Genomic DNA, 19,982 nt, shown 5'->3' on the forward strand with positions numbered 1-19,982 from the left:
CTTAAACCATGTTTTCCAAAATAAGGTAAACCTGAAGGATACAAGATTAACACCAGTCTAGCTCAGATTTGCATTATCATTTTAACCGTACTTTTCCCTCTCTTCTGCTAGATGAAGGACAGCTGTATTCCTTTGGCTCAGATTACTATGGTTGTATTGGAGTTAATCAGAGCTGTGGCTCCGAAGTTCTTTGTCCTTTGCAGTTGGACTTCTTTGTCAGTAACCCTGTGGAACAAGTCTCATGTGGTGAGAACCATGTTGTGGTCCTGACACGTGCCAAGACCGTGTATTCATGGGGCTGTGGGGAGTACGGTAAGTGCATACCCTCACTTCTGAGAGTGGGTGGGTGTTTAAAAGAGATGCACTGTTATTGATCAGATATGACTCATGCAAGTCTTTCTTCCCAGGGCGCCTTGGTTTGGATTCTGAAGATGACTGCTTTACTCCACAGCAGGTACTGTTTCCTCTTCCAGATCTGAAATTGTTTGGCAACACTCCTGTACATGCCTTAGGATAAAGTTTACAGGGGCCAGGAGGGCCAGATTAAGGTATATGTGCTGTGGACCCTGTCAAGATAGGCAATCCTGTCTGGAAATAAGAAGAATAACTGGACAGTTTTAAGAGTTGTGATCTATAGATCTCCTGTCCTCCTTGTTACATCAGTGAGCCTGCCTTGTCTGATAGGATCCAGCCAACTCACAGGAAGAGAGAGGAGAGGTTCTTGTGCTGTACAAGTGGGCTGGAGATAGAGGGACTGACCTGGGGGAGAGAGCCTATGGTGTGGATGGGTAAGGGGAATACTGAGAAAGGTAGGAATGGGATGGGGGGAAGTGTGAACGGGCTGCAACAGGCTGAGGAAAAGAGTTGGCAGCAAATATAAGAAATATACATGATGATGGGAGGAGCAACAGGCAGCAGGATTAGAAGTGAGGGGGGCAGAGTGTCTGGAGGGCAAAATACCGTATTTTCGCGGATATAACGCGCGCGTTATACGTGATTTTACGTACCGCGCATACCCCTCGCGCGTTATATGCCTGAGCGCGGTATACAAAAGTTTTTAAACATAGTTCCCACCCCGCCCGACGCCCGATTCACTCCCCCAGCAGGACCGCTCGCACACCCACCCCGAACGACCGCTCGCACGCGCTCCCACCCGCACCCGCATCCACGATCGGAGCAAGAGGGAGCCCAAGCCCTCTTGCCCGGCCGACTCCCCGACGTCCGATACATCCCCCCCCCCCCGGCAGGACCACTCGCACCCTCACCCCGAAGGACCGCCGACTCCCCAACAATATCGGGCCAGGAGGGAGCCCAAACCCTCCTGGCCACGGCGACCCCCTAACCCCACCCCGCACTACATTACGGGCAGGAGGGATCCCAGGCCCTCCTGCCCTCGACGCAAACCCCCCCCCCCCAACGACCGCCCCCCCCCAAGAACCTCCGCCCGTCCCCCAGCCGACCCGCGACCCCCCTGGCCGACCCCCACGACACCCCCACCCGCCTTCCCCGTACTTTGTGTAGTTGGGCCAGAAGGGAGCCCAAACCCTCCTGGCCACGGCGACCCCCTAACCCCACCCCGCACTACATTACGGGCAGGAGGGATCCCAGGCCCTCCTGCCCTCGACGCAAACCCCCCTCCCTCCAACGACCGCCCCCCCCCCAAGAACCTCCGACCGACCCGCGCCCCCCCTGGCCGACCCCCCCACCCCCCTTCCCCGTACCTTTGGAAGTTGGCCGGACAGACGGGAGCCAAACCCACCTGTCCGGCAGGCAGCCAACGAAGGAATGAGGCCGGATTGGCCCATCCGTCCTAAAGCTCCGCCTACTGGTGGGGCCTAAGGCGCGTGGGCCAATCAGAATAGGCCCTGGAGCCTTAGGTCCCACCTGGGGGCGCGGCCTGAGGCACATGGGCCAAACCCGACCATGTGTCTCAGGCCGCGCCCCCAGGTGGGACCTAAGGCTCCAGGGCCTATTCTGATTGGCCCACGCGCCTTAGGCCCCACTAGTAGGCGGAGCTTTAGGACGGATGGGCCAATCCGGCCTCATTCCTTCGTTGGCTGCCTGCCGGACAGGCGGGTTTGGCTCCCGTCTGTCCGGCCAACTTCCAAAGGTACGGGGAAGGGGGGTGGGGGGGTCGGCCAGGGGGGTCGCGGGTCGGTCGGAGGTTCTTGGGGGGGGGCGGTCGTTGGAGGGAGGGGGGTTTGCGTCGAGGGCAGGAGGGCCTGGGATCCCTCCTGCCTGTAATGTAGTGCGGGGTGGGGTTAGGGGGTCGCCGTGGCCAGGAGGATTTGGGCTCCCTCCTGGCCCGATATTGTCGGGGAGTCGGCGGTCCTTCGGGGTGGGGGTGCGAGTGGTCCTGCCGAGGGGGGAGAAGAATCGGACGTCGAGGGGGGGCATCAGGCTTTCAGGATGGGGACAGGACTTCAAGGGGGGACAGGCAGACCTTCAAGGGGGGACAGGCAGACCTTCAAGGGGGGACAGGACTTCAAGGGGGACAGGCACGGAGAGGCGGGGCAGTGCACCGAAAGTCAGGGTGAGTCGGGGCAACCAGATGAGAGTCGGGGAGGGCGAAAGGAGAGTCGGGCAGCATGCGCGTTATATGCCTGAGCGCGGTATAGAAAAGTTTTTGTACATATCATCGTGATTTCTGCGCGCTATACCCCTGTGCGCGTTTTACAATGGTGCGCGTTATATCCGCGAAAATACGGTAGTACTTTTGTGTGTGCTGGATGAGTGAAAGAGTGCATGTTTGTGTTTTTGTCTTTCCCTTTGAGAATTTAGGCTGGCGTAGAGAAATCCACTGATGCAAATGTAACCTAGTAAATGTCAGCAGATAGACCTGCACAGTCTATGCAGTCTACCTGACAAGGTGGCCAGAGGCTCCACTTCATCATTATACTGCTATACTTGGGATTAAAAAAAAAGGAAAATGAAGGGCATCGGACTAAGGTGCGCCAAGAAGTTGCTCCAGTTACACTTACTAGCTCCTGATTTATTTATCTGGTTTATGCTGGAGTAACAGAGCAAGACAGGATATCATCCCCCTCTCCCCTGCAATAAAAACTCATTCTGTAGCGCCTGGTAAAATGGTATACTCCTTACAAATGGGTTATATACTTCATTGCTACCAGCAGGTGGAGACCGAAAACAAACTTGTATATCAGGATAGCTTCCCCTCTTGCAATCCAGTCTTCCTCAGTCTCCATTAACAGGTGCTAAGACTAATTCGCTCCCTTCTTAGTACTGTTGGAATTTTGTTTTGGACCTCCTGGGTTCCCCTTTTGTGCCGGATAGAGCTTGGACGGGTCCTGTTTGGGGATCCGTCTGACCTCGGGGGTGTTAAACTCTGGGTCTCGTGCTGGGTCCCTTCCTCCACCTCCCCACATTTTTGTAGAGATGCCGGCAGCTTGACCCCCTGGGGGCTTTGAGAGCCGTGGAGTCTGTTCTGACTAAGTGAAAAAAAAAAATATCCTGAGGTATGCCAGTCTAAAGGGCTCAATTCCCTTTAAAACTGCTGTTTGTATTGGTTTTCTCATCTAACCAACACTTTTATTACAGCTGGGGCATTTTTTAGCACAATGAGCACTTTTAAGGGGGAAAAAATGCTCATTGAACTCCAGATGCGAGGTATTTGCGACCGGCCTGTGCAAGCGTTGTGCAGGCCAGAGCGGTGCCTAGACGCAATTGGAATCAGAGGAGAGGTTTTAGACTGGTTTCGAGGTTTCCTTATGTCCCGCATCTATCAAGTACGTTTTAATTACGCTGTCTCTGATACCTGGAGCAATCCATCTGGCGTGCTGCAGGGGTCACCACTATCCCCATTGCTTTTCAATGTTTACATGTCTTCATTAGGTGCACAGCTTTCCCAGCTGGGGATAAAATTATTTAGTTATGCAGATGACTTTACGATCATTATCCCATTCGCCACCTCTCTCTCGGAAGTTACCCCTAAGGCAACAGAAGCACTAAATTTGATGGAGCAATGGATGAGTGAATTCAGATTAAAGCTTAATTCAGAAAAACCAAAATTCTTTATAGCTTCATCACACCCGCTTGATACTAAATCACCACTGTGCATCAGTAAACTTAATTATCCTATTCAATCTACTATGAAGGTATTGGGTGTAACATTGGACCAGAACCTAACCATGAAAGACCAGGTGGACACCTTGGTTAGAAAGGGCTGTTCTACTCTCTGGAAGCTTCGGTCCATTAAAGCATATTTTGATGTTTCATCATTTAGAATTCTGGTACAGTCCCTTATACTGAGTCAACTTGATTACTGTAATATCACCTATTTGGCAATTTCCCAGAAGAACATGCGGCGATTACAACTGGTACAAAATGCGGCGGTCAGGCTAATTTTGGAGTTGAAGAAGTTCGATCATGTAACACCTTCCTACCGACTTCTGCATTGGCTGCCGATGGAAGCACGTGTGAGGTTCAAATTTGGATGTTTTTGCTATAAGGTTCTCTTTGGTGAGCCCCTAAATATATAACTGACCTCTTCTCTTTCACAACCGATAGACACAAGAGAAGCTCACACTTGAATTTTGTTTCTCCACCGGTCAGAGGATGTAAATTTAAAAAACATCATCAATATCTTCTCACACATCAGGCAGCATTATGGGGTAAAGACCTGGAACAACTGCTTTTGCCTACTACTTATGGGGAATTTAGGAAACACCTAAAAACATATCTGTTCCTGAAGTATTTAGGTAACTGACCTGTACAATCTTATTCCACAACAACTGATCCCTAGAGCTGTTAATCACTAGCTTTTAACTTTGTTAATTCTACTCAATTGTAGCATCTTTTAATCATTGTAAACCGCATAGAACTTCACGGTCCTGCGGTATAGAAACTATTATTATTATTATTTCTCATTAACAGACTATGGACTTTTCCTCCAAGAACTTGTCCAAACCTTTCTTAAAACCAACTACGCTATCCGCTCTTACCTCTGGCAACTTTTCCTCCAATTAGTTTTAAAAGTATTTCCCTGTAACTTCATCGAGTGTCCCCTAGTCTTTCTTTTTTTTTTTTTTTTTAGTTCAATGATTTTATTGAATATTATAGGAATTATAAACAGAAAGCAGTTCAAACATATAGAATCATAATAAAAATCATGTATCAAATATTTGTATCTACAATCATTTGAATAAAACTAGATTAATGAAAAGGATCCAGAGTATCTGGAACTGCTTAGAAAAGGAACAGAAGAAGACAGAGAAGCAGGAGGGATAAGAGAAAGAGAGAGAAAGATAAAGAAAGAGAGAGAGAATGAGAAATAGAGAGAGATAGAGAGAGAGAAAGAGAGAGGCAGAAGTGTCTATAGAGCAGAACGAACATATGAGTCTAAGAATGGCCAAGGTGATTTGTTTCGTGTCAAGTTTGTGGAAGATCGAGAAAACAATTTCTTCTCATATGCATAAGATTCAAATTTGTGGTACATACTTAAAGAGTTCCACCAAAAAGTGTAGTCTAGTAATGAGGATGATTTCCAGTTTTTCAGAATATGCATTAGAGCTGTCACGAACATGGTGTCAATGAGTTTAGGCGGGCAATTTGATTGTGCAAAACATGGGTGTTGGGAACGAAGAATTATAATGTCCATGGAGATCACTTCTGAACATTTAGTGATAGATTTTATGGTGTCCCAAATACGAAGCCATAAGGAATGAACCATATTGCAGTGGAAAAGCATGTGATCGAGAGTTCCGGGTGCTTTCAGACAGTTCCAACAGGTAGAATCTTGTTGTAGATTCGCTTTCCACTTACGATATGGAGTCCATACTGCATTCCACATAACAAAGTACATTGATTGTGAAACTCTGGATGATAAAAGAGGACGATTTGTGGAAGACCAGAAAAGTTCCCAATCTATTTCAGAAAGCGTGGTTTTCAAAATAGAGTCCCAATGGTTCATAGATTGAGTTGAAAAAGTAAAGAAGTGATCTCTTAGTATACCATAAAAAAGAGATATTGTCTTACCCTTCATTAAAGCCAGAGTAGACCAATGACGAACAGTATGAATAGAGGTCATAAAATCAGGGCGGATATGTATATTATCTAATATTCCAGTAAGCATAAGCCATTGTGATCGTATAGAGGATGGGAGTGAGTATGTGGAACGGAAAATATCAAAGGGGACAAAAGAATTAGTGGAGATCAATTGATTAACAAACCACACACCCGCCCGCTGCCACCTTTTCCATGAGAGGGATCTTCCGTTGATCTGAATTTTAGAGTTATTCCAAAGGGACATGAGTGGGCCTTCATCAGCGTGAATTTCAGCTGCTGCATCTAATAGGCGTAAAGCATGCTGCGTTGCACATAATAAAGAATACCTTCTCAAGTGTCTAGGTATTGACACTGTAAGAAAGCACGAGACGTGTAGTGGTGTACATAAAAAGCGTTCCATTTCAAACCATGCTGGTTGATCTTGAGGGTTCGAATCAACTATCCACTGAGCTCCATATTTGGCTAATGATGCAATATAATAGTAATAAAAATCTGGTAGATTTAGGCCGCCATTAATCTTAGAGGCCTTCAGCTTGGCGAGAGCAATACGAGGTTTTTTCTTGTTCCAAATAAATTCAGAAATTTTCATATTAAGCCAATGAAAGAATTTTTTCCGGCATAAAAGGGGAAGCATAGAAAGAATGTAATTAATTTGTGGAGCCAGAGTCATTTTAATGGAGGCTATTCTACCCCACCAGGACAGATAAAGCGGAGACCAACGCGTTGTAGTATTTAAAATTAAATTTTTGATTTTGGATATGTTAAGATCCTGAGCATGATCTGGATCTTTATGAATTAGGATTCCCAGATATTTCACAGCTCCTTGTGACCATGGAAAAGAGAAGTGAGCTAGATCTGAGAAGGAAATATGGTCATTAAGAGGAAAGATCTCCGACTTCTCCCAATTGACAGAGTATCCCGAGAGGCGAGAATATTGGGAAACTATGTAAATGAGATGGGGTAGAGAGAAAAGGGGATCTCTGAGAAAGAGGAGAACGTCATCGGCATAAGCTGCCAATTTAATGTCTCGATTGGATGAGGGAATACCTTTTATTAGGGAACACTGTCGGATAGCAGATAATAAAGGTTCCAATGTTAGATCAAATAATAATGGTGAAAGGGGACAGCCTTGACGGGTACCTCTGTAAAGGGAAAATCTATTAGAGAGAGAGTTATTAATCAGGATACGGGCCGTGGGTTGACGATATAATGTTTCTATCCAATTTGTGAAAAAGGAACCAAAGTTGTACCATTTCAGTACTCGGAATAAGAAAGGCCACTCCACTTTTGGCCAGGCCAATCACAGGCTCAGACATTGTTTTAGCGTGAGCATTTATATGATGAAATAAACGTATATTATCTCCTATATATCTTTGTTTGATGAATCCTGTTTGATCTTTATGTATGAGGGTTGGGATCACTGTGTTAAGTCTTAGTGATAAAATTTTCGCCATGATTTTGTAATCCAAATTGAGGAGAGAGATAGGACGAAAATTTTTAACCATAGTAGCATCTCTATCTGGCTTGGGAATAACTACAATGGTGGCTTCAGTGAAGTTAAATTGTTTGTCCGGAGTGGAGTGGAGGAAATCATAATATGTTAGAAGTTGAGGTGCTAAGAGAGCTCGGAAACTTTTAAAAAACTCACCAGTAAAACCATCTGGTCCAGGGGCTTTCCCAGCGGGTAAGGAGGATATAGCAGTCTCAATCTCGTTTGTAGTTATAGGAGCATCTAGTTTTGTTTTAATAGATTCCGATATAGTCGGATGATTTAAAGAAGCAAGAAAAGAATCTATGTCCGAATCAGGGGCCGAAGACTCAGAATGATATAGGGCAGTATAAAATTTTTCAAATTGGGAGGAAATCAACGATCTGGTTCTTACTAATTGTCCTGATGGGTCTTGAATAGCTGAGATGTGTAGACGTTTTGATTTGGTTTTGAGATATCTAGCTAAAGGGCGACCTATGAGATTATCTCCCATATAGTGACCAGAAGTTGAAATAAAGATATCTCGTCGAGCCGTGCAAGAGACCAAAGTATTATATTCATATTTAAGGTTTTGAATACGTTGGAATAAGGATGGATCATGTAAATGAGTAGACATATGTTGTAATTCTAGGTTTTTAATAGAAATTTCCAATTCTTTTTCTTTTTGCATGGATTGTTTCTTTTTCCAAGAAGCAAGCTTAATCAATTCACCTCTGAGAGAAGCTTTGTAGGCTTCCCAGACGATAGAAGGACAAATTTCTGGATCTTTTGTATTAAGTTCGAAGAATTCTGTAGTAAAGGATTTGATTTTGTCCACTATTATCTCATCTAAGAGTAAGGTATTGTTAAGTCGCCAAGAAGGAGATTCTTTGTGCGGAGCATAAATAGATAGATGCAAAGAAATAGCTGCATGGTCTGTAAGAGATATTGGGTGTATGATAGCGTTTGTCACATCTTGAATGAGAGGAGAGGAAAGAAGAAAGAAATCAATCCTCGAGTAGGTGTTATGTGGCGGTGAAAAGTGGGAATATTCCCTACCTTTTGGATTTAATAAGCGCCATGGATCTACTAGGGAGAAGGCTTCTTTTAAAGCATGTAGAGCTGCAAAAGATCTGGATTTGGAGGGTCTGCAAGAGGATGATCTGTCTATGTAAGTATCTTGAATTTGATTGAAATCCCCGCCCAGTATCAGAGAACGAGAGTCGTGTTCAACTAACGCTAGTTGAAGGTCTTTAAAAAAATCTGGGTGGTCCAAGACAGGAGCGTAAATATTAAGGAACACAAAATATACAGAGTGCAACGCAGCATGTACTAGACACCATCTACCGTCAGAATCTGTTTTAACAGAGTGAACAATAGGGGATAGTTTGTCACTGAGAAGTATTGATATCCCATTTTTTTTCCTCTGAGTTGCAGGAGAATATAAATGAGTGGAATATCCCTTCAATTTAAATTTCAAGGAGGCAGTGGGCGGTAGGTGGGTCTCTTGTAAGTATATCACATCAGGATGTTTATTAGACACATAGTTGGCTATCTTTTTTCTTTTAATAGGATGGTTCAAACCATTCACATTAAAAGAAAGGATATGTAAGTCAGCCATAATCTATTATATGTGGTGTTATAGCATAGCAGATATCACCTTTATAAGAAAAAAGTAAATGACATAAACAAAATATCAGACAGACACTTCTGCCAGAAGGTAGAAATAAAGAAAGCATAAGATAAAGAGCAAATAGAATAGCAGTGACAGCATAATACAAGGTCAGAAAAAAGAAAGACCAAAATATCATGTATGGAAGAAAACAGTTTAAGAGTGCTCTTATGAGCACGGAGAGATAACTCATATGGAACAGTTAACATTATTTCACACTCACTCAATTTGAGAAACATGAAAGTGGTGTGCTTTTTCACACTAAGCAATAATTTGTACAGTCTTGTATTAACAAGTTATAACAGCAGAAAATCTTGACAGCAGAGAACATTAATAGCAGGAAACAGATGCAAGCATAGACATCAGTAGCTCAACATGTTAGCGCATTTTCAGAGAGTCCAGGAATGCAGTCAGCTCATCAGGATCAGTGTAAGAAGTGGTGTGGTTATTGTAAGTAACTTTCATCCTGGCAGGATACATAAGACCGTATTTGGCTCCAATGTCTTTGAGCTCTTGCCGGTGAGAGAGAAAAGCCTTTCTTTTCAAGGCTGTGGTTTTAGCCAGATCTGGAACAATGAAAAATTTCCTGCCTTGATGTAGTAGCTGAGGTTTAGATTTTGCTGTTGTGAGGATCTGTAATGTGTGTTGAAATCTGAGGAGTTTAGCCACAATAGGCCTGGGAGAAGATGCATGTGCAGAGAGGTGAGACGGCACGCGGTGAGCACGCTCTATTTCCAATGGAGGTGAGAAGACAAGACCCAGGGTAGCAGGCAGGAAAGCAGTCAGAAAGGCAACCATATCAGAGCCCTCCGATGATTCAGGTATCCCAATAATTCTTAGGTTGGATCTTCTGCTGCGATTAGAAAGATCTTCATAGTCTCTTTGTAAAGTAGTGATCAGTTTATCATGTTTAGATACCGTTTCTTGTAGTGAAGATATGACAGATGTTTTTTCCTCTAGACGTCTAAACGATGTCGGACATCTACAAATTGGGAATTAATTGCCTCAATCTCACTTCTTAAAAGTTTGATTTCATCAACCTGTTCCTGAATTATGCTCCGATTTGATCTTATTTCTTTCAAGAGCAAGTCAAGTGAGGCCTCATCATTCTTCGGCGCCATTATCTCTGGTGTGTTCAGATCAGATTTCAGCTTCTTCCCTCCGATCGATGTAGATGGAGCAGTTTCGTTTTTTGTCGATTTTGTAGGCGACATAGGGACTTTTTCAAAAATAAGCACTTTTTAATCAGTTTTGAGTGTGGGTGAGGAGGAGTAATTATTTCATGTTTGTGGTCCTCACGGTGGTCAAGCCACGCCTCTTAATGATGTTAATTTAGATTGAGGCGGTTAATTTGTTATTTGAAGTTTGTTATGAAGTCTTAAAGAAAGAAACAGTTATTGCGGTTGAATTATAAGTTGGGTTGTTTGTGCTTCGCTCAGTCGCTTCGCAAAGGCGCGAGCTAAGGCGCACGCGCCTTTGCCGTGCGCCTTAGCCGGTGCGCCGAACGGCTGCGCCGTTGAGCCGTTGAATTTAAAGTTTAAAGGTCCCCTAGTCTTTCTAATTTTTGACAGAGTGAAAAATCGATCCACTTGTACCCGTTCTACTCCACTCAGGATTTTGTAGATTTTAATCCTATCTCCCCTCAGCCGTCTCTTTACCAAGCTGAAGAGCCCTAACCGTTTTAGTCTTTCCTCATACGAGAGGAATTCCATCCCCTTTACCATCTTGGTCGCTCTTCTTTGAACCTTTTCTAGTGCCACTATATCTTTCTTGAGATAAGGAGAAGGAGACCAGAATTGAACGCAATACTCCAAATGAGGTCGCACTATGGAGTGATACAGGGGCATTATAATATTCTTAGTCTTGTTAACCATCCCTTTTTTAATAATTCCCAGCATCCTGTTTGCTTTTTTGACTGCTGCCGCACATTGGGCGGAAGATTTCATCGTATTGTCTACAGCAGGGGTGTCAAAGTTCCTCCTCGAGGGCCGCAATCCAGTCGGGCTTTCAGGATTTCCCCAATGAATATGCATGAGATCTATTTGCATACAATGAAAGCAGTGAATGTAAATAGATCTCATACATATTCATTGTGGAAATCCTGAAAACATGACTGGATTGCGGCCCTCGAGGAGGGACTTTGACACCCCTGGTCTACAGTGATACCCAGATCCTTTTCTTGGGCACTAATCCCCAAGATGGACCCTAGCATCCAGTAACTGTGATTCAGGTTATTCTTCCCAATGTGCATCACTTTGCATTTGTCCACATTAAATTTCATCTGACAGACTTCCAATTTCCTAAGGTCCGCCTGCAATTTTTCATACGTTTTAACAACTTTGAACAGTTTAGTGTCATCTGCAAATTTAATCACCTCACTCGTTCCAATTTCCAGATCATTTATAAATAAGTAAAATAGCACTGGTCCTAGTACAGACCCCTGCAGCACTCCACTGTTTACTCTCCTCCATTGAGAAAAATGATCAGTTAACCTTACCCTCTGTTTTCTATCCAATAACCAATTCCTGATCCACAACTGAACTTTGCCACCTATCCCATGACGCTTTAATTTTCTCAGGAGCCTCTCGTGAGGAACTTTATCAAAAGCTTTCTGAAAATCTAGATACACTATATCAACCAGCTCGCCTTTATCCACATGTTTATTCACACCTTCAAAGAAGTCAAGCAAATTTGTGAGGCAAGATCTCTCTCGTCTGAACCCATGCTGACTCCATTTCATTAAATCATGTTTGTCTACATGTTCCACAATTTTATTTTTTATAATTGTTTCTTCCATTTTGCCCGGCACTGGTAATTTTCGGACCTCCAGGTGATTCTGCCACTTCTTGGAAAGGCCTTTGAGCCAGAGATCATTTCAGAACTCCAGACAAAGATTTGGAGGGGCCAGGCGCCCTCAATCTTCAAGATCCCACTCTACTACAGCTCCAAAGATGTAGTTGTGATGCCAAGCCATCAGCCGAGCCTCCACACATCTGAGGGAGGCTTATGGCTTATTTGGGGGACGTAGGCGGTGATCACCACAGATTCCTGAATGTTGGAAATTATACTGGAGGGGTGTAAGCTCGAGCTCTTTCGCCCCTTCCGAGACTTTTTTTTATAGAATCCCTGGTGGGGAAGCCAGAAAACGTAGCCAAAGTCAGAGTGACAGTGCAAAGATTGCTAGATCTGGAAGCCTTAGAGCCCAGAGGAAGACTCAGGTTCTGGCAGATACTCAATATACTTCACTGTGCTCAAGAGAGGCCGATTCCAGACCTCATAGTGATGGATTCATCCTTCAAAATACTACGTTTCCGAATGGAGATGGTGAGGTTGGTGATTGCATCGGTGGCAACAGGGGAATTTCTTGTCTCCTTGGATTTGATAGAGGCCTATATGCACATTCCTATTTTTTTGGACCATAGGAAATATTTATGGTTCCATGTGTTGGCGCAACACTTCCAGCTTTGCACTTTGGGCTGGCCATGGACCTTCATCAATGTGATGGTGGTGGTTGTAGCTCACCTAAGCAGGATGGACATACCTGGATGTTTGGCTAATCAGAGCACAGTCTGAATCCGAGGGCAGAGTAGCAGTTCACCGAGTGATCAAAGTGCTGCAGAAGCTTAGCTGGGTGGTCAACTTCAAGAAGAGCACACAGCAGGGGAATTTTAGAAAATTTCAGGATATTTGGGAGCCATTAACAAAATATTGTAATGATTGAATATTATTTTTCCCCTTAAATAGACATATCCAAGGTGGGGGGAGGGGGGGAAGGGTATTTTGATTTGATTATTAAAGTAAGGTACATAGGAATAGGGATTATTGTATGTTTTCTTGAATTTAAAGACTGTTATTGATTAGGGGGGAGGGGGCGATAAATTCTGATATGGATTTTAACAGAATATTAAGTGTTGTATCTGAGTTTAAAATGTTATATTTGCTGTTACACTTATTGTAAGTTTTTAAAAATGAATAAAGAAGAAGAGCCACCTAGAACCAACCACTTCTTTTGGCAACTTCTTGCCAATATTTGGATCAATTAAGGCATAAATACCCTGCTCTTTCTTGATTTTTTGGGCCATCTTTAACATATGTTCTAAAACACCAAATTTATTTATTTTTATTTTATTTAAAATTATTTATAACCCGCCTATCTACAAATCTAGGTGGGAAACAATAAAACATACAAAATCAGTGACACAAACTCACTCACATTCAATGACAGCAAAATACAAATCATGTAAAAACATAAAACCTACAATGTATATATACAGACAATCAAGAAATCTTTAAAAAGACATCAAGAAAAAAATGCAAACAATAAAATACAGCAAAAATTGCATTACCTCATACTAAAACAGCATTGCTGCCAAAAGCACGCTCAAACAAAACCGTTTTTACTCCTTTCCTGAATTGACAAATTCTGAATTGACAAATTCAGATCTGTTTGTATCTCATCTGCAGGTTGACGTCCCAAAAACGTTGAATATTGTGTCGGTTCATTGTAGCAGTGATGGTACCTTCTTACTGACACAGTCTGGCAAAGTACTTGCATGTGGGCTGAATGAGTTTAACAAGCTGGGACTGAATCAGTGCACAAGTGGAATCATTAACCATGAGGTAAGTCTGCTTGAATGTGAATGTAGTGCCTGGTGTCCCCACTGGGGGTCATTGGCCTGTTGCCTAGTCATGCACAGAACTGGATTTGGACCTACAGGTTGTTGGACTGCTGCTGTTTTTTCCCTAAAGGCTTTCCATGAGGTTCCATATACTACAACCCTGACACTGGCCAAACAGCTTTCATTCTACAAGATCCGCAGCATTGCTCCAGGCAGAACCCACACAGCAGCTATTGATGGTGAGTCATCTTGAAGCTGGGACATTAGATCATTTGCTATTTTATTGTCCATTGATATCATATGATACTGTGTTATTCGGTACATCAATGAGAGCAATAAGCCAAATATCTTCTAATAATAACAAGCTATTACTCATTATGACAGCATATTATGAAAAATGGGAAGAATTGGGATCGGCTGAATTACAGTTTTTGGTGGAATTCTTTATGCCATACAGCAGGGGAATTTCAAGAAATTTCAGGATGTTTGGGAGCCATTAACAAAATACTATAATGGATGAATATCATTTTTTTCCCCTTAAATATGCACGTCTAAGGTAGGGGGAATGGGGTGGGGGTAGGTCCTGCCAATCCAATCTCATCAGCTTCTTTGACTGGGTAACAAGAAAGTTGGACTTGGGAAAGTCTTTGGACGTCGTGTACCTGGACTTCAGTAAAGCTTTTGACAGTGTCCCACACCGCAGGCTGCTAAGCAAGATGGAATCGATGGGGTTAGGAGAGACACTAACTACATGGGTCAATGATTGGCTGAGTGGAAGACTTCAGAGGGTGGTGGTTAATGGTACGCTCTCTAAAACATCGGAGGTGACCAGTGGAGTGCCACACGGCTCGGTCTTGGGTCCACTCCTTTTCAACATATTCATAGGGGATCTGACTCAAGGGCTTCAAGGTAAAATAACACAATTCGCCGATGACGCCAAACTATGTAATATAGTAAGTGAATGCAGTTTACAGAATTAAATGGCGCAGGACCTGCTTACATTGGAAAGTTGGTCCTTAACCTGGCAGCTAGGTTTCAATGCTGGGGCTGTTCTCCCTGGAAAAGCGGAGACTTAGAGGAGACATGATAGAAACCTTCAAGATCCTGAAGGGCATAGAGAAGGTAGACAGGGACAGATTCTTCAGACTGTGGGGAACCTCAGGTACTAGGGGTCACTCAGAGAAACTGAAAGGGGACAAGTTTAAAACAAATGCCAGGAAGTTCTTTTTTACCCAGAGGGTGGTGGACACATGGAACGCGCTTCCGGAGGTTGTGATAGACCAGAACACAATACAGGGGTTCAAGGAAGGTTTGGATAGGTTCCTAAAGGTTAAGGGGATTGAGGGGTACAGATAGAAGTAGATTATAAAAATGGTCAGGAACTACTTCACAGGTCATGGACCTGATGGGCCGCTGCGGGAGCGGACCGCTGGGCGCGATGGATCTCTGGTCTGACCCAGTGGAGGCAACTTCTTATGTTCTTATGCACCTCGGAAGCGGAAATCCATGCAGGACGTACTTCTTGAACAGAGAAACTTTAACTAGGACTTCAGCAGAACGAGATTTAGGAGTAATCATCAGTGCAGACATGAAAACTGCCAATCAAGTGGAGAAGGCTTCATCTAAGGCAAGGCAGATATTGGGTTGTATCAATAGAAGTTTCGTCAGCCGAAAGCCTGAAGTCATAATGCCGTTGTACAGGGCCATGGTGAGACCTCATCTGGAGTACTGTGTGCAATTCTGGAGGCCACATTACAGTAAAGATGTGCGCAAAATTGAATCGGTTCAGCAAACGGCCACCAGGATGATCTCGGGGCTCAAGGGTCTCTCGTATGAAGAGAGACTGAACAAATTGCAGCTCTACACTCTTGAGGAACGTAGGGAGAGGGGAGACATGATCGAAATATTTAAGTACGTGTCGAAGTGGAAGATGATATTTTCTTTCTCAAGGGACCCTCGGCCACCCGCTCAAACTCAGGGGCGGAAAATTTCATGGCGACACCAGAAAGTATTTCTTCACAGAGAGAGTGGTTGATCATTGGAACAAGCTTCCAGTGCAGGTGATCGAGGCAGACAGCGTGCCAGACTTTAAGAATAAATGGGATACCCATGTGGGATCCCTACGAGGGTCAAGATAAGAAAATTGAGTCATTAGGGCATAGACAGGGGGTGAGTAAGCAGAGTGGGCAGACTTGATGGGCTGTAGCCCTTTTCTGCCGTCATCTTCTATGTTTCTATGTTATGTTGGTTCTCTTATGAGTGCAAATAATGTGGAGAAGGGGGGTTATATGTTTTCTTTTTTTATCTTTAATTCTTTATTATTTTCAACAAGTTTACAAGAAAATTTACTTCTTGTTAGAGAAATACAGTATAAAGATGTATTTATACATTCAAAAGAAAACAAAACCTGTGGCATATCTGATTATCCTTCCTTAGACCACAAATCAAGGAGGAGCTGGCTCAGAATTAAAAGAAGCTTAATAAACAAGAAGAAAACAATTTATGAAGAAAGGCTATAACACTATTAACTTGCCACTCTAAATTTACTGAGTCAAAACTTCAAGTCATCTTTTTCAATTCCAGAAAGGACTTTAGCTGGTCAGGAAGAAAGAAAACATATTTAACTTGTGCATACTTTACGACACATTTACATGGGTATGCCAACAGGAAAGAGGCTCCTAATGCAATTGTTTCCTGCCTTAATGATAGGAACTGTTATCCCAGGACAAGCAGGCAGGTATTCTCACTAGTGGGTGATGTCATCCGACAGAGCCCCGATACGGACATCTTGCAAGCATGTCTTGCTTGAAGAAACTCAGAAGTTTCGAGATGCCCAGTGCGCCAGTGCCTTCCCGCCCGATGCTCTGGGCGTGTCTCCTCAGTTCTTTTTCTTCCGCGGAGCTGAGAAGTCTATCTTCAATTTGCGCCCATTGAATCTTTTTTTTTGCCTTCTATTTTGCCGCGGGTTGAGTTCTTTTGGCTCTCCTGTGCATTTATTTCTTTCTTTGATTTCTTTAAAAAAAAAAAAAAAATTTTCCTTCCGATACCGGGTTGGCCGCGTGGCTGGGGCCCCGCGCCTTCGACCTTGCGGCGGAGCTTTTCCGGCCTATGTCCCGGCCGATTACCGGTTTTAAAAAGTGTAGCAAGTGCCAGCGCGCGATTTTGCTCACGGACCCTCATCGACGCTGCTTACAGTGTCTGGGACCGGATCACTTCCCGAAATCGTGCCGGCCTTGCTCCACTTTGACGGCGAGAGCGTTTAAGCGCCGCTGTCTGCTGTGGGAGTCCATGTTCAAGATGGAAGCTTCATCGGATCCTGCAGCTTCGACATCGACATCGACGGGTGCTTCGACTCCTTCCGCGAAGCCCTCTGCCTCCCCGGCTGCTTCGGGCCTCCTGAAACCGGCATCGTTCACACCGGTTTCGGCCCCGGCTTCGGCGCCGGAGCCTTCCTCCGTCTCCTCGGAGCAGGTATCGACCCCGACAGTTCCACCGGTGGTGCTCAAGGTGCCGAAGACTGGCAAGCAGAAGCACGCAGCACCAAAGGAGCGCGGAGACCGTGCGGAAGGGCCCCCTTTTGGTGCGGATCCCTCCATATCGGCTTCGTTGCGGTCCCTTCTGGAGGCTCAGTTCGTGGAGCTCATGCAGACCATGGGGCCTCGGCTGATTGCCACCATCCAGGGTGACCTTCCAGCTTCGGCTTCGAGGGGCGGACCGCCCCCTCCTCCTCCTCCTCGCCGCACGACCTCGTTGCTCGGCGAGGAGGAGCGGCGAGCGGTGTCCTGGTCCTCGAGGAGGTCCTCCGTTAGCACTATACCTCCTTTGGAACCAATTCCCTCGAGGAGGGGCCTCCCTTAGTGATATGCCTCCCTTGGAGCCCATCCCCTCGAGGAAAGCCTCGTTTAGTGACCTGCCTCCCTTGGAACTGATTACTCCGCCCCATGACTCAGTGTGGCGTCCACCTTCGGGGCCACCCAGTCCTGGGCATAGCAGGAAGCAGGACGAGTTCTTCCGAACCCCCTATCAAACCTGGGCGGCGTCGGGGGAGGCGCCGACTCTTCCGCCTCTGCGATCGACGGCATCGAGTCCAATCTGCTCCTTGGAGGCGTCTGAACCAGTTTCTCACAGACGGGCTCGATCCCCTTTCAGGCATCGGGAGGGGTATCGATCCAGACATTCTTCGAAGCATTCCTCTCGGCACTCGACCGTCTCGCCTCAGAAGAAATTGCCTTGGTTGGGGTATGCTGCTTCGACTGGGTCTCCTCCTCCGGGCCTGGAGTTCGAGGACCCTGAGGTTTTCTACTCGTCCTGTTGCTCGCAGGCCTCTCTGGAGCCTGAAGCCTCTTCTTCTTCTATTCCGTCTCGCAGACCGGCGACGGCGGACCAACTGTCCTTTTCATCGTTCCTCAGGCAGATGGCAGATGGCAGATGACATGGAGATTACTCTCGATGCTGGGTCTCGATACTCCAAGGAATACTTCGATACCATGCACTTGCCTCGTCCTCCGGCGGAGTCCTTGCGGCTTCCCCTGCACAAGCTCCTCGACCAGACCTTCATGCGATGCTTCGAGTCTCCTTACTCTATCCCTGCAGTCCCTGGCAAATTGGATGCGCGGTACCGCACGGTGCATCATAAGGGCTTCGAGGGTCCTCAGCTTTCTCACCAGTCCCTCCTGGTCGAATCCTCGCTCAAGCGGTCTCATCCTGGCCAGTTCTATGCTTCAGTGCCTCCGGGCCACGAGGGCAGAACCATGGATAAGTTTGGTCGACGCATCTATCAGAATTCGATGATGGCATCTCAAGTCCTGAATTACAATTTCCACTTTGCAGCCTACTTGGAATTTTTTCTACCTGTGTTTCAGAAGTTCACACCGTACATCGAGTCCCAGGCTAGGTTTGAGTTTGAGGAAGTGGTTGCTTCGCTGTCCCAACTTCGGCTTCAGTTAATGCAATCTGCCTATGATGTGTTCGAGCTCTCAGCTCGAGCGGCGGCCTGCTCGGTGGCGATGCGCCGGTTGGCCTGGTTGCGGACCATTGATATGGACCCGAATCTTCAGGACCGCCTGGCGAACGTCCCGTGTGCTGGGGCGGATCTTTTTGATGAATCCATCGAGACTGTTACGAAGAAGTTGTCTGACCACGAAAAGTCCTTCCAATCTATCCTTAGGCCGAAGCCTAAGCCTCAGCAGTCTCGACCTTCTCGTCCGCCGTTGATTTATCAGCGGCGTTATCAACCGAGGCAAACTCCACCTGCGAGGCAACCGGCGAAGCGCCAGCCTCCCCAGAAGGGTCAGCCTAAGTCTCAGTCGCCTGCTGTCCCTAAGACCACTCAGCCTTTTTGACTGTCTCGTCGAGGGCATAACCAACCTCGTTCTGCCTCCCCCTGTTTTTCCCATCGGAGGGCGCCTCCGTCAATTTTATCATCGCTGGGAGGCCATAACAACCGACCTCTGGGTCCTTACTATCATCAAGGAAGGATACTCTCTTCATTTCCATCGGGTCCCTCCGGACCACCCTCCAAGAGAGTATCCTTCCAACTTGACTCAGACCGCCGTTCTTCTCCAGGAAGCTCAGGCTTTGCTCCGGCTTCGTGCTGTGGAGCCGGTCCCGACGGACCAACTGGACCAGGGGTTTTACTCCCGGTACTTCCTTGTTCCAAAGAAGACGGGCGACCTGCGACCCATTTTGGACCTCAGGGCCCTCAACAAATTCCTAGTCAAGGAGAGGTTTCGCATGCTGACTCTTGCTTCTCTCTACCCTCTCCTCGAGCAGAACGACTGGTTATGCTCTCTGGATCTCAAGGAGGCCTACATTCCCATTCATCCGGCCTCCCGCAAGTTCCTCAGATTTCGGGTGGGACATCTACATCTGCAGTATCGGGTGCTTCCATTCGGCCTGTCCTCGTCTCCCAGAGTCTTCACGAAGTGTCTGGTGGTGGTGGCCGCTGCACTCCGGAACAGGGGTCTTCAGGTATTTCCATACCTCGACGACTGGCTCATTAAGGCCCCGTCAGCTCCAACGGTCATTTCGGCGACCTTGACCACGATCTGCTTCCTGCAGAACCTAGGCTTCGAGATCAATTTTCCCAAATCTCATCTGCAGCCTACCCAGTCCCTTCCCTTCATCGGGGCGGTACTGGACACCATTCAGCTTCGAGCATTCCTTCCTCCTCAGCGCATGGATGCTCTTCTTCGTCTCT

At 45.9% G+C, this 19,982-nt stretch overlaps 1 protein-coding gene across 3 annotated transcripts in view; it reads left to right on the plus strand.

Annotated features, from left to right (window-relative positions):
- NEK9 (NIMA related kinase 9) overlaps positions 1-19,982 on the plus strand; it is a 335,370-nt gene that overhangs the window by 243,179 nt on the left and 72,209 nt on the right. For all 3 annotated transcript variants that reach the window (XM_033951413.1, XM_033951412.1, XM_033951411.1), the window contains exons 12-15: positions 112-312; positions 408-454; positions 13,629-13,784; positions 13,914-14,022. In XM_033951413.1, the coding sequence (XP_033807304.1) occupies positions 112-312; positions 408-454; positions 13,629-13,784; positions 13,914-14,022 (513 nt within the window). The remainder of the gene's footprint in view (positions 1-111; positions 313-407; positions 455-13,628; positions 13,785-13,913; positions 14,023-19,982) is intronic.

The sequence above is a fragment of the Geotrypetes seraphini genome, chromosome 7 (assembly GCF_902459505.1).
Source record: "Geotrypetes seraphini chromosome 7, aGeoSer1.1, whole genome shotgun sequence".
Lineage (NCBI taxonomy): Eukaryota > Metazoa > Chordata > Amphibia > Gymnophiona > Dermophiidae > Geotrypetes > Geotrypetes seraphini.